General features: G+C 26.3%; 5 protein-coding genes across 8 annotated transcripts; 3 read left to right on the forward strand and 2 right to left on the reverse strand.

The window, feature by feature from the left end:
- Positions 1 to 682: 682 nt before the first annotated feature.
- On the reverse strand, positions 683 to 2,796 carry Pisd (phosphatidylserine decarboxylase). The gene is given in 6 exon segments (XM_076529657.1): positions 683 to 1,275; positions 1,357 to 1,648; positions 1,722 to 1,955; positions 2,152 to 2,394; positions 2,396 to 2,432; positions 2,499 to 2,796. Coding segments are annotated over 6 exon segments (1,257 nt in total). The 5' UTR covers positions 2,540 to 2,796; the 3' UTR covers positions 683 to 865.
- A 757-nt stretch (positions 2,797 to 3,553) lies between these two features.
- Positions 3,554 to 5,534, forward strand: LOC100880198 (ras-related C3 botulinum toxin substrate 1). Its single transcript, XM_003704887.3, has 3 exons — positions 3,554 to 4,130; positions 4,476 to 4,687; positions 4,791 to 5,534. Exons 1-3 carry the CDS (start codon positions 3,824 to 3,826, stop codon positions 5,088 to 5,090), a joined length of 819 nt encoding a protein of 272 aa, XP_003704935.1. The 5' UTR covers positions 3,554 to 3,823; the 3' UTR covers positions 5,091 to 5,534.
- LOC143263946 (uncharacterized) lies at positions 4,791 to 9,390 on the forward strand. Of its 3 annotated transcripts, none has more exons than XM_076529837.1 (4): positions 4,791 to 4,907; positions 8,461 to 8,700; positions 8,993 to 9,171; positions 9,247 to 9,390. In XM_076529837.1, the coding sequence occupies exons 2-4, from the start codon at positions 8,550 to 8,552 to the stop codon at positions 9,382 to 9,384; spliced, it is 468 nt and encodes a 155-aa protein (XP_076385952.1). In that variant the 5' UTR covers positions 4,791 to 4,907; positions 8,461 to 8,549; the 3' UTR covers positions 9,385 to 9,390. The 3 variants fall into 3 exon arrangements, with proteins under 3 accessions (XP_076385952.1, XP_076385941.1, XP_076385956.1); XM_076529826.1 differs by lacking the exon at positions 4,791 to 4,907 and adding an exon at positions 8,109 to 8,260; XM_076529841.1 differs by lacking the exon at positions 4,791 to 4,907 and adding an exon at positions 8,359 to 8,375.
- A 7-nt stretch (positions 9,391 to 9,397) lies between these two features.
- On the forward strand, positions 9,398 to 10,601 carry Sptr (Sepiapterin reductase). The gene is made up of 3 exons (XM_012288985.2): positions 9,398 to 9,632; positions 9,838 to 10,151; positions 10,231 to 10,601. The coding sequence occupies exons 1-3, from the start codon at positions 9,398 to 9,400 to the stop codon at positions 10,471 to 10,473; spliced, it is 792 nt and encodes a 263-aa protein (XP_012144375.2). The 3' UTR covers positions 10,474 to 10,601.
- On the reverse strand, positions 10,577 to 12,644 carry LOC100879969 (putative peptidoglycan muropeptide transporter SLC46). Of its 2 annotated transcripts, none has more exons than XM_003704885.3 (6): positions 12,516 to 12,644; positions 12,065 to 12,325; positions 11,653 to 12,002; positions 11,275 to 11,554; positions 11,009 to 11,191; positions 10,577 to 10,939 (listed from the first exon to the last, which is right to left on the reverse strand). In XM_003704885.3, exons 1-6 carry the CDS (start codon positions 12,601 to 12,603, stop codon positions 10,701 to 10,703), a joined length of 1,401 nt encoding a protein of 466 aa, XP_003704933.2. In that variant the 5' UTR covers positions 12,604 to 12,644; the 3' UTR covers positions 10,577 to 10,700. The 2 variants fall into 2 exon arrangements, with proteins under 2 accessions (XP_003704933.2, XP_076385755.1); XM_076529640.1 differs by having other exon boundaries at positions 12,411 to 12,596.
- Between the last annotated feature and the right edge of the window lie 317 nt (positions 12,645 to 12,961).

Here is a 12,961-nt window from a genome sequence, read left to right on the forward strand (position 1 = left end):
TAGTACGCATACCAATATATGGCACATGGCGATATATGATGCGCGGCGGTATACCTGGTAGCAATATAATACATGGTGATACGCGTAATGATATAACGCGTGGCAGTATACATATGTCATATAACGATATATGGTGTGTAGCAATATAACGCACAGCGATATACATTGCAATACATGTCCATTGTATATAATAAAATCTTATTCAGAAAATACTAAATCTTCATCAGTTAAGTTGATGAATATAATATCTTTATTAAAGGAAGGAATAATATGAGAATTTAAAAAAACATTTATTAATGCCGACATTTTTATTGTATCATTAAGTAATAATACTTATACATATATAAAGTTATTTTGAGTGATTTTCGAAAATTGAGTCGTGTATACATATATCCTTCATTGTATTACAAAGTTATACTTTTAATCTGCAAAGAATTATTTCAATAATAGATCTAGCATAAATAGTAACTGTAACTGTTTCGTATAACATTTGATTTGCTTATATTGAATTAATAATAGGAAATCATATGATTACGACATTACAAGTATGTAAGCGTATAATATATAAACCTGATCAAAATAATTTCAAATCTTCAAATATTAAATAACAAGTATTAATAATTATTTATTACTTTCCCCTTCGTTTATTATATAAAACTTGTAAAAATTTCAAAAAATTAAATTTTTGAAAAATTTATAACATTCGTTTTATTTTTCTTTTTAGTTATTTCCATAGTAAATCTCTTGCTTAAAAATAATAATTATAATACTATCAAAAACAAATATCATATCATGAGATCACTGAATTTTCTAAACCTATTCTCCAAACATATTTCCAGTCTAAAGAAACGCGCCTCATTAATAGTCATAATGACTGCTTATGTTGTTTTTCGTCAGTTTCAACATTGCGCGTACATAGAGCTTGACCCATTTTTATTGTCTGTCCTTCCTGTATACAAAACTTGAAATCTTTCGGTGCTTCGAATAGCAATACAATTGTAGATCCCATTCTAAATTCACCAAATAATTCCCCTTTCTTTAAATGTGTCCAGTCTAAATTAGCCTCTTTCCAATATTCTGCTTTGGGCCATTTGATAGCATTTGTACGTAGTTCCTTATCACAGTAAACTCTTATAGAACCTACATTTGTAGCTCCAACTGCTGTATAAGCCATAAAGCCGTTAGCCCATTTTCCGATGTATACTACACGTTCATTTAACGAAAATAAATTTGGTAAATATTGAACTATCTTTGGGTTGACACTTATCAGCTTTCCTAAAATAAATAATTTCATTTTATTAATTACAACTCATTATACTTATAAAGTTAAGTAATAATAGTAAAGAACTCTAGTACCTTGAAAATGCCTACGATACTCTATGTTCCAGTCAGTTGGACTATGAAATCTGTGGTAATCTCCTGGGGCAAGATAAATTATTAATTGATAAAGTTGATTCATTGGATTTGTTAAAAGAGATTGTATATAATAATCATCATCTTCTTTTGTAAGCTTTAATGGGTGGTTAGAATTAAGTACATTTATATCTCCCAAAAAATGTCTAAGATTATAGGTCACTCCTTTGACTTGCTGTACACAGCATGAAGTTACTGGTCCAAAATGTAATACTTTCCCATCAGCAGGTGAAACCTATAACAAACACATACATAAACATTAACTTATTTACATTAATTATTTATTTATATACAAATAATATACATACTATATTTGATGTCTGATCGATAGGTCTTGCATCATACTTCAGTGGTCTAACAAAAAAATCAACCAAACTTGGAAATTCTGATAGCTCTAAATCAATTTCTTCTAAATTTGCATTAAAAGTTTTTGCATAAAATTCATATAAAATTGGTCTTAAACTGGTTGGTAATTCTATACTAGCTATCCATCCCCATAATTTGCTCAGTGTCCGAAATGGTAGAAAATAATAACATTTGATCTGCAACATTTTCAGAAATATACAAATCTTCTTTACAAAATTGTTTTACTTATATAGGTGATCTATGAATAATGGTACAAATGGATCTTAGATATTATACGACATAATCCTTTTAACTCATTATTGCATTTTACATATAAGATTTTATAAAAAATAATCTATGAATTATGTTACTATTGCAATAAAAAAACTATACCACTAAAATATTAATTGGCTCATACACATTGTTGTCCTTAGTTGTGTCTGGATATTTTTTAAAATAATTGCATTGTAGTACTGTTAATAGTGATATTCCAACTCCAATAGGAATACTCCATTTCAATCGTCTTATGAATGAATACCAGGGTTTAACTTTTTGTTCTTTTGTGTTTATATTTGAAACATATGTTCTTGAAAATCCTTGTTTCAATGGAATTCTGAAAAACCTTTTTGTACATACGTATACATGTATTTATGCAACACTTGCAAGTATTTCTTCTAAAATATATATTAGTAATATTAAGTATTTAATACTTTAATTTCATTATTTATAAAGTCACAAACCTAACATGTTGCATTAATCTGGAAATTTTATAAACTGTCATCTTGAAATTAAAAGATATTTAAGAAATGGTTCTAAAATGTTCTTATTTCTTTCCGTACTTTTAGGTTAGTCGAAACTGTACACAATTTCCTACAAAAATACACATATGGATTCTAGTATATGATATAATTCATTTTATATATTTTTCTATATAGTAAAATACATTTGTGAAAATTAATAGATTTTAATACACAATATCGATGTACATACGACATTCTTGTTGACTTACTATAAGTCGATTTTACATTAACTATACAAGTGTATATAGTGTTATGAAGTTATGAATACATTTTATACAAGGTGTTAGAGATAATTTTGTAATAAATTGAAATAAAGAAAATAAATTAGCAAAGGTACTTCAAACGCAACAAATATAAGACCCACTTTTTATTAATGTTGTGTTATATGCGCCACCTAATCAAATAAAATAGAATTTCTATTCTTCTTATATTTATATACATTACAAACATTTCTCTTTAATAAAAATACAAATTTGTATAATTGCATTGTACATTACATTACCAAAAATTGTATGTAAATACATATATACATTAATAAAATTTGATTGTTATTTACGCTATATACAATTCGTTATATCAGAATATATTAATCAATGAATACTTTCAATGACATATGTATTTATAAATTTTATTAGATATTAAACTTTATATCTGTTTAAAACGAAGACAAAAGATCAAGGTAAAAGCAATTTTTTACAAGCATGATACATAGTATCTCCATAATATATCAAGGATGTAAATATTTATAAATTCTTAAACTCTGAAATTTACAAACTTACAAATCGTCGAATGTAGAAATTAAAAAATATAAAAATATCGTAATTCGAATGTTTTTTAATTTATATGAAAATGTGGGATTTTGAAGAATAGAAATTTTGTCAGCTTCTGAAAAGTTTTACGATATTGTTATATCATGCTGGAAACTATACTTGTGCCACCGGTTGTGTGATCGCCGCAAGAAAAGCATAATAACAGGTGGCTCCGCGTCGCGGCAGGTGGATCAGTATCTTTTTTTTTTATCTTTCGACGACGGTGTATGTTCCCCCATTGTTTTCGAGCGATGCGCACAGTGCACGATATCTGACAGGGCGTATTGAAGGCATCGTATTCGACACTTGATCCGTATTCTTGCCAGCCACAAGTGACAGTAGGAGAACAGAAAAATGACCTGTCGAAGAAAATGTGTGCCGTAATCAATGCAATCGTTTTGTCGCTTTTCTTCGTTAGATAGAGGTTATATATAAAATTATTTCGGAAGTATACGCATGAAAGCTTATAGATGTGATAAAGCAAACAAGAAAATAATGCCGCCGTCGTCGCATACGAATTGGACTAAACCCCTTTTGAAGAATGGACAAACAATGCAGATGCAAGCGAAACGAACAATGTGTTCTCAGCAGAATCAGAATTCGAATGGTGGTGGGATGGAACACAACGGTGGTCCACTCGACAGAAGAATCAAAGTTGTTCTAGTAGGTGATGGTGCCGTTGGAAAAACCAGTCTTGTAGTTTCTTATTCCACAAACGGTTTCCCAGGAGAATACGTGCCTACTGCTTTTGATAATTATAATGGTTAGTTGAAAATTTTCTGACAACTGGTAAGATCAGATTTAGTAATAATCTTATTGTAAGTTTCCACAACAGCAATTTATAAAATGACATTTACTAATTGAACTGGAAGAAGGATTGAACTATTTCATTTTACATTAGAATATAAATAAACCATAGTTATTTTTAATCCAGACAACTTTGTTTTTATATATTCAAATGATTCTAAAATATATATAAAGTCATCAATGTGTTTATCATAAGGTGATGTTTTTGTTATAAAATTCAAGTCAAAAATATTTATTACCCTTTTAAATTTAATAGCTTATAAATATATAATAGGTTCTACATGATTCTAATTTTTTATAGTGGTAGTTAATGTCGATGGTCAACCAGTAAATGTTCAACTATGTGATACAGCGGGTCAAGATGACTTCGATCCTTTAAGATCATTGTGTTATCCAGAAACAGATGTGTTCTTAGTCTGCTTCAGTGTTGTGTGTCCTTCTTCTTATCATAGTGTAACTTCTCGCTGGATAAATGAAGTCCGAAAATATTGTCCAAATGCACCAATTATTTTGGTAATGAAACTATATATTTTTAAGAATAAGAATTAAATTAAAATATAGTTAAAATATTTATGTAATATATATTATGTAACATAGATTTAAATTACAATTTCAGGTAGGAACCAAAAGTGACTTAAGGTCAGATGTACACCTTACATTACAATTAGCAAGATATGGTCAGACACCAATTACTACAACTCAAGGACATCAATTAGCTCAAAGGGTAGGAGCTGTAAGTTATGTGGAAACATCTGCATTAACCCAACATGATCTTAAAGAAGCATTTGATCAAGCAATAGTTAGTGCTCTTAATACAAGAAGGGGTGGTGCTAGTTTATTATATAGGCGTAGGAAACCTTTATCATTATGGCGTAGATGGTTGTGTTGTTGGGAAAGACCTTCAAGTGGTGCATAAATATTAATTATTAAACTCTCTAAAATATCCTCTGTGATCAAGTGCAACTACTATGTTATCAGAATTTGTCAATACTTATAAATATTTTTTAATTAAAAAATTTGATCTCTTTAATAGAAAACAACATAATTTTGCTAAAATGTATATAATGGTTAGACATGTCTTGTAATTGTATATAAATTGTATTTGTACATTTTAATTATTTTGGTAAGTAATCTTATCATGCCTTGTACAAGATAGATGACTTTCTAATTTTTTTCTACTAATACAAAAGATTTTAAATTCTGATAACTAGGTCGTATGCCGTTCGTAAAATTCCTGAAGCCAGATATGGCATAATTTATTATAACATTAATTATATTTTTGTTACTAGTGTGTAATTGGCTACTTGCCGGTTGTGATTTTTTCTTTATCTATAGGATCATCAATTCTAGAATTTAAAAATATCATTGCCGCGCGATGGTTATTATCACATCGTAAATCATATTTAATCCTATGCACTTCTTCATGCTGCATTATGAGATAAAAATTCTAATTCACTTTTCAAGTGTTAACTCTTTATGCTCTTAGTTGTAATAATTTATTATGGTAAAATGTTATGTATTAGTGAATATTTAATACATTAAGAAGTAACATATACTATTAGAAAGTAAATTATAGATATTATTCTTTTATTTAAACAAGAAAAATAGAGTGCAAAGAGTTATAAATTTTATTGGTACTATGAATGCATAAAAATATTTTAAAGCATACACATCACATTGAAACTACAATATTGCATTGTTATTGTGCATATAAATCAAATTAATTATTTAATAATACATTTTTATATGATACATATAATACATGCATGAGCAATATACTACAGATAAACTCTAGCATCTATTCTGCATATAAGATATAATTATTATAAATATTAATAGTCAAAATCTTTTCACAGAATACTAAAAAAAGAACTGTTGAAAATATTAGTGAGCGCTGTGATTATAAAATTTAAATTTTGTCAGGTTCTATAGTTGTTTTTGTACATAAAAAATTGTAAGACTGTTCCTATGTCTTAAATTTACTTCCATTTAACACAGTCTGAAATGTCAAACTATAACATAAATTACTTGAATTAAAGTTTAATTAATTGTGTTTAAGAAGAATATCATTTAGCTCTTAATTCTTAATAGCTGAAATTTCTTTCAAAAATTGTTAAACCAAAATAATAGTGAAAAAGATAAAAGATTAAGAAAATTAAAAGCTATACTTCTATTATAACAGCAATTACTTGAACAAAATAATTTTAGTAATTAGTTCAAAGTAATTTGTGTTATAAGGTATTCTACACTGTTTATTTAGATATTGTAAGTGTGTTCTACTACTTAGAAAGATAGAAAAATGTACAAACATAGTTTTATAAATGTTTCCTTTATTAAGTTACAAATTTTTTGAAACAATAAGTCAGAGAAAATATTTAAACTAATCAATGTTGAAAAATAGAATAATTCCCTCGAATTATTTAAGAGAAAAAGTGTAGAACATACTTTTAAAATTTATGTATTTACATTGAATGTAATGTCTACTTGTTACAGTTATTTCTACTTTTTACTGTATATTGAAAATTACAAATTTTCGCTCAAATCAATATATTTAAAAGTACTTTTATTTAATTAAATATACAAAAACTGTATCAGACAAATTGTATTTTAACAAAAGATATTTTATACATTCTGGGAATGTATTTAATATTTGAGAGTTCTTTTAAGCTATGTTTATAGTTTAATCAATTTTATATGACATATATTTAAACTGTATGAAACTGTTTTTTAATTTAGTATGTTCCAGTTTTCTAGCATTGTTATTAAAGAAATTAATGTTCCTGGATCTTTGATATTATTGCTCTGAATACTTTCAAAGAAATCTAACTAAGCGTATGTTCAATATTTCTGGATATAACAAGTTATTCGTTACTATTAAGAAGTTGACATAGAATCTATTTCAATATACTGTTTAGAAAGCAAACTAATAAGAAGTGTTAATTGCATTAAAACACAGTAAGCAGTTTATGGTTACCATTTTATTCATTTTGCTTGCACTTAAATAACTTCAATGTCTAATCTCGAACGTTTCTTGATATTTTTAAAATAACAATTGTACTGAACAGTTTAGCAAATACATTTTTTACACCATAATATATATTTATTATGAAGGAAAAAGGACGGAGATATTTAATGCTATACATTAAATCATTAATATGGACAATATTGTTATTTCTGATATATTAATTCAACTTTGTATATAAAATCCTATCATTTGGTCATTATTATTAGAAAAATATAGTATTCAAAGTAAACACAGTATGTATGTAATGTGTATTTATACACATAACTATATATATATACTATATATAGACTGAGAAAATATCTCAATGTTGCAATGAATAGTATTAATAATTGCTTATACAGTGTAATAAAGTAAACAATATTTTTGTAAACATTTTCTCTGTATCAGTCTATGTTTTTTAGACAAATTGATTTTGTATCAATCATCCTTTGATTGTATATTTATATACTAATAATAAATTATTCGTCAAAAACTTTTTATATCTTTAATAACTTGTAATAGTTTTATTCCAATACTTTCAGTATTTGTAGCAGACTTGGACATTATTAAAATAATGTCTTTTCAATTAATATTCAACATTACTATTGTTAGATATTATTTGAAATAATTGTGCATTAATTTAATGCAAAATAAAAATGACTATTTAAATAATCTTTCAAATACTTTTTAATTCTTTTGTATGAATATTATTAACACATTATAAAAGATATATAATATAGGTTTTGAAATCTGAGTACTCATTGGCCATTCATCTTTTACAATTATTCAGACCTAAATGCTCATTACTTGTTCATTTTTAAAAAATCGAGTAAATTTTTAAAAATCAAATCAATATAAATTTAGGTTTTGATTCGAATTATCATCATCTTCCTGTGCATACATGTGATTCGTAAAAATGAAGGACATATGAAAACAATTTTTTAAGAAAGACATTTTAAATTACTCATTCAACTCTATTTTTACGAAGCATATCACATATATGTGATGTTTGTTATTTGATTATCTAATTCAAATAGATAATTTTTCAAATTAAAAAGATAACTTAATCGTTCCCAATTTACGTAAGATCTCACAACTTTTATACATAATACAATCTTATTTTGTGCTTATTTTTATTTAATAACTGTGATTTTATATGTAAAGATAATCATATAACATAATATGAATGTATATAACGTAATATATTAGTATTATTGTGCGTTATGTGTATGTAGATATCAAATTACATCCCTGGTTAACCAATAAATTTTATTCGTCTTAGGCACAGTACATACATAAATACTGAACTATCGCAATTGTATAGAAGATAGGAAAAAAACCGCATAATAAAAGTTTGCGCTTATATAAATCATGAAGACAGACATTTGCGATCCATGGTGTGGAACGGATACATCAGAAGTCGGAAAGGATAATTGTGAAAACTATTTTGAAGATTCTTTTATAGAAAATTATGCAGAACATATAAAACTTGCAGATTCAGAAGAATATTTGGAAAAACTTTGTAAGTAGATTTTTTCTTTAATTTTGTTTCAAAAATATATATCAAATTTTTCCATATGTTATCATTTAATCTATATAATTTACAAATGAACCAACAAATATTATTTAAACATAATGGATTTTCATTTTTGTTTTGTTTTGTTTTGTTTTGATATATATACTTTTAAATAATAAAAATTTAATTAACTTGTAAAGCATTTAATAAAGAATTTTGTATAGAGAAATGTTACATGAATATATGTATATATACATTCTTAATAGCATTGTATATATTTTATGATTTTATATGATAGATTCCAGGCTTAAAAATCTTCAAAAAGGTACATCGAAGAAAGATCTTATAACATCTCTATCTGTAGTAAAAGAAGAAACTATTGCACGTTTAATAGCTAATGAATGTAAACTTGAATGTGAAAAGGACACAGAACTAATTTCAAATCCTTTAATAAGACATATAGCCCCACATTTACAAGTAAATATGCATATTAAAATATTCATATTATGGAATATTTCAGTTATGGTCATATTGTTGCATTAAAAATTTTAGGCAGTAACAGCTAGCGAATTGGTTCATCTTTTAAAAGCAGATATTCTTCAAACTGTAACAGAATCTGAACAGGAAGAGGAGATTACAGCAGACACATTAATAAATAAACCGATTGAAAATTATTGTTTAAAAGAATAGAAGAAAAAAAAAAATGCCAGTCCAAGCATTATCAGGAAATGTATTTCTTTTGGTAACTGGTGCAAGTCGTGGAATAGGAAGACAAATTGCAATTACATTTGGTTCACTATTAGGAGGAAATTCACATGTTTTGTTACTAGCAACAAACTTAAATGCCTTAAAAGAAACTGCTAAGAATATTTCTTCCAATGTATCTGTAGATACTGTTAGCATTGATTTGAGTAATGCAACAAAAGATGAATTACATGGTAAATATATGTGTACATTTAATTTGCACATGAAGAACACTATGCATATTATGAATATCTTAAATATTTCTGTGGAAAATAAGCTAATTAAGATTCTAATTAATAATTAGGTAATCTTGTAAAAGCATGTGTATAAGATTATTTACTTCTTTATTAATTTTTTTCTCTTTTTATGACAACTGAAATCAGTATATGCATTTTTCAGATATTATAATGCAGTCTTTAAAGAATAAGACTGTAACACAATTTGATCAAGTAGTTGTAGTACATAATGTTGGTACCATGGGAGATCTCACTAAAAAGACAAATGATATGACTGACATAAATATTTGGCGCAGTTATTATGATTTAAATGTTTTTGTTCCTGCTATATTAAATGGAGTTGTTATGCAAATATTTAATGAAACTACAAATACCAAAAAGACAGTTATAAATATTTCTTCATTACTTGGTTTAAAACCAACAAAGTCAACAGGTTATTATTGTACTGGAAAGGCAGCACGTGAAATGTTTTTCAAAGTAATAATTTTATATTAATATTAAGTATTTATTTGTAATATTAAACTATTTTATATTCATTAAATTATTCGTTACACAGGTATTTGCAGTAGAAAATCCAGAAGTAGATGTATTGAATTATTCACCGGGTCCAGTTGAAACTGATATGTATCATCAAGTTTGTAACGAAGTTAGTGATAAAGAAGTAAAATCACATTTTAATGATCTATTAACAAAAAGAACCGTTTTAACTTGCGAGCAAACTGTTAATCGGCTCTTGAAAGTTCTTGAAAGTCACAAATACGAATCTGGTGATCATGTTGATTATTATGATGATTTGTAATATTGTAATAAAATATTTAAGAATTAATTAATATAAATTACTCACATTCCAATTATGATTACTTAAAAATGTGTATCAATGTACGTTTTAATTAAAAAATTAATAAAAATAAATGATATTTTATTTTATATTCATGCTACATTATTATAAAATATAAAAAATATACTTATATTCATAATATGTTTTGTAGATACAATTTTTTATAGAGTTGCAATATTTGTATAAAATTATGACGACATTTCACTAACTTCTGAGACAGGTACATATCTTACAGAGTTAGATCTTGCATTTTGCATTTTTATGTTTATCAGTAAGAGTATCACAATGATATATATCACTACAGACATAAACCACACAGGTGCTGGGTACAAAGGAGGCATAAAGTATGAATAAATTATATTGTATAAAGAAGATGCCAAAAATGGAGTCAACGTTTCAATAGAAACTGTCATAGAGAACACTTTACCTGTGAAATTTTATAAATATTATATAATGATTAGACTGTGAATGTCTAAAATTATCTATTGATTTTTACCAGTATCTTCTGAAGGCACTGATTTAGATAATATAGCACGAATCATAGGACTAGCAACGCCACTTAACATTGCTACAATTGCAGACAAATACATGTGCCACGATTTTAACGTAAGACCTTTCACTATAGAACTGCTTAAGCAAGAAAAGAATGATAATATAGCTGCTACTTCTTCAGAAAATCCTATAAAATATTTTGTTGTTAAATGTTTTTCTACCAAACATTTTATATGTATTTAATATTTATAAAAGTGGTCAACTCTATACCTCCATATGTTACTAATATTTTTACACCAAACAAAAGTCCTAAAATTTTTAGCATTATGGTAGTAGCCAGAAAAATAGAATATTCATTTACATTCCAACCAAGTCTAGCACTTGCAAATAAATATTCAATAGTCATTTCTCCTTGCAAAACTATAGCCATTAATATAATGGAACTTATACAGCACCAAACTATGTATCTGTTAAATCCATCTCTTTTCTGAATACATGTATTAACAAGTTTCTTAACTAAACATATATCAAACATACTTCTGAAAGTTATCTGTAAATAAAAAAAAATTATATTTATCTTATTGTATAGTCATACAAAAGAAGTATGAATTAACTAACTTGCTTATTGAAATAACATAAAATACATACTGAATTATTGTTATACATAGTCTCAGGAACTAAAAAGTAAATATGTAATCCTGCTAGAATACAGCATACAGTAGCACTACCAAATACAGCTACATATCCATATGTTCGAAAAATAACAGGACCGATTAATATACCACATAAAATGCCAACAGATATTAAAGCTTCCATCCAAGCTAATTGCCACCCTCTTTCTTGTTCATCTGATATGTCAGAAATATAACAAATAGTACCTAATAAAATTATGCAAAATCCTCCGAGACATGCATATGGAATATATGCAGCTAATAAAAACCATGGACTGATTTCATAAATAGTCATAACAGAGAGGATAAGATACGCCACTGATATACCTATGACATAAATCATCATTTGAATAAGTTATATTTCATTTTTTACAATATATAATACGAACCAACATATCCTGATAACATAATAGGTTTTCTTCCATATAGATCACTCCATGGTCCCAAAAATAAAGACAATAAAGCAGGTATAATACTCTCGATAAATGATTTAGTCATTAAAATTAAACTTGCTTTTGGTTGAACTTGAGTATCTAGTTTCAATGCTTCTGCACAACTGCTATTTTCATGTAATAGCAAACATTCTGTTTTATTGATATCTAATGTTATACTACATGTACGATATACTAACAAATCTGTTAAAATATTACCTAAAATTCAAATTCAAATTATATACAATTGAAATTCAATTAATAATTGATAACTTAAGCATTATCATTTATTTTACAACCAAACCTTTTCATAATGATTTTATTATTCTTATGACATTATTATCCTACAACAATTTTGAAATGCTATTTCACAATAAAATATTAATTGTATTATATAATATATAATTACTTGACATTGACTGAGCAAATATTAGCATCATTAAAGGTGGTTGTACCAGTGTATACCGTTTCCATCCTATAATATTTATACCTTCCATTTTATTTGTTAAAAATAATACTGTGAAGAATGATATAACACTATATTATCAACATTAATATAACAGAATTAATTTTATTATACGGAAGTATAATATTAAACTGATAAAATGTTGTAAAACTAGTTAGAACACGTATACATTATAAAAATGGTATAAAACTTTTAATATGTTGAATATTGTTTAACTCTTTGTTTGAATCATTGTCTTACGCTACGTCATTGTCGATTAACAGATAATTGCATTCGATGACACAATCATTATAATTTTATTATGATTTTCAATGTTATTGAAATTCATAATTTATCTTTATGAGTTACATATTAGTTTCATATTGTAGAAAATTCTACAAAAGTTGTAC

Source organism: Megachile rotundata, chromosome 1 (genome assembly GCF_050947335.1).
Source record: "Megachile rotundata isolate GNS110a chromosome 1, iyMegRotu1, whole genome shotgun sequence".
NCBI lineage: Eukaryota > Metazoa > Arthropoda > Insecta > Hymenoptera > Megachilidae > Megachile > Megachile rotundata.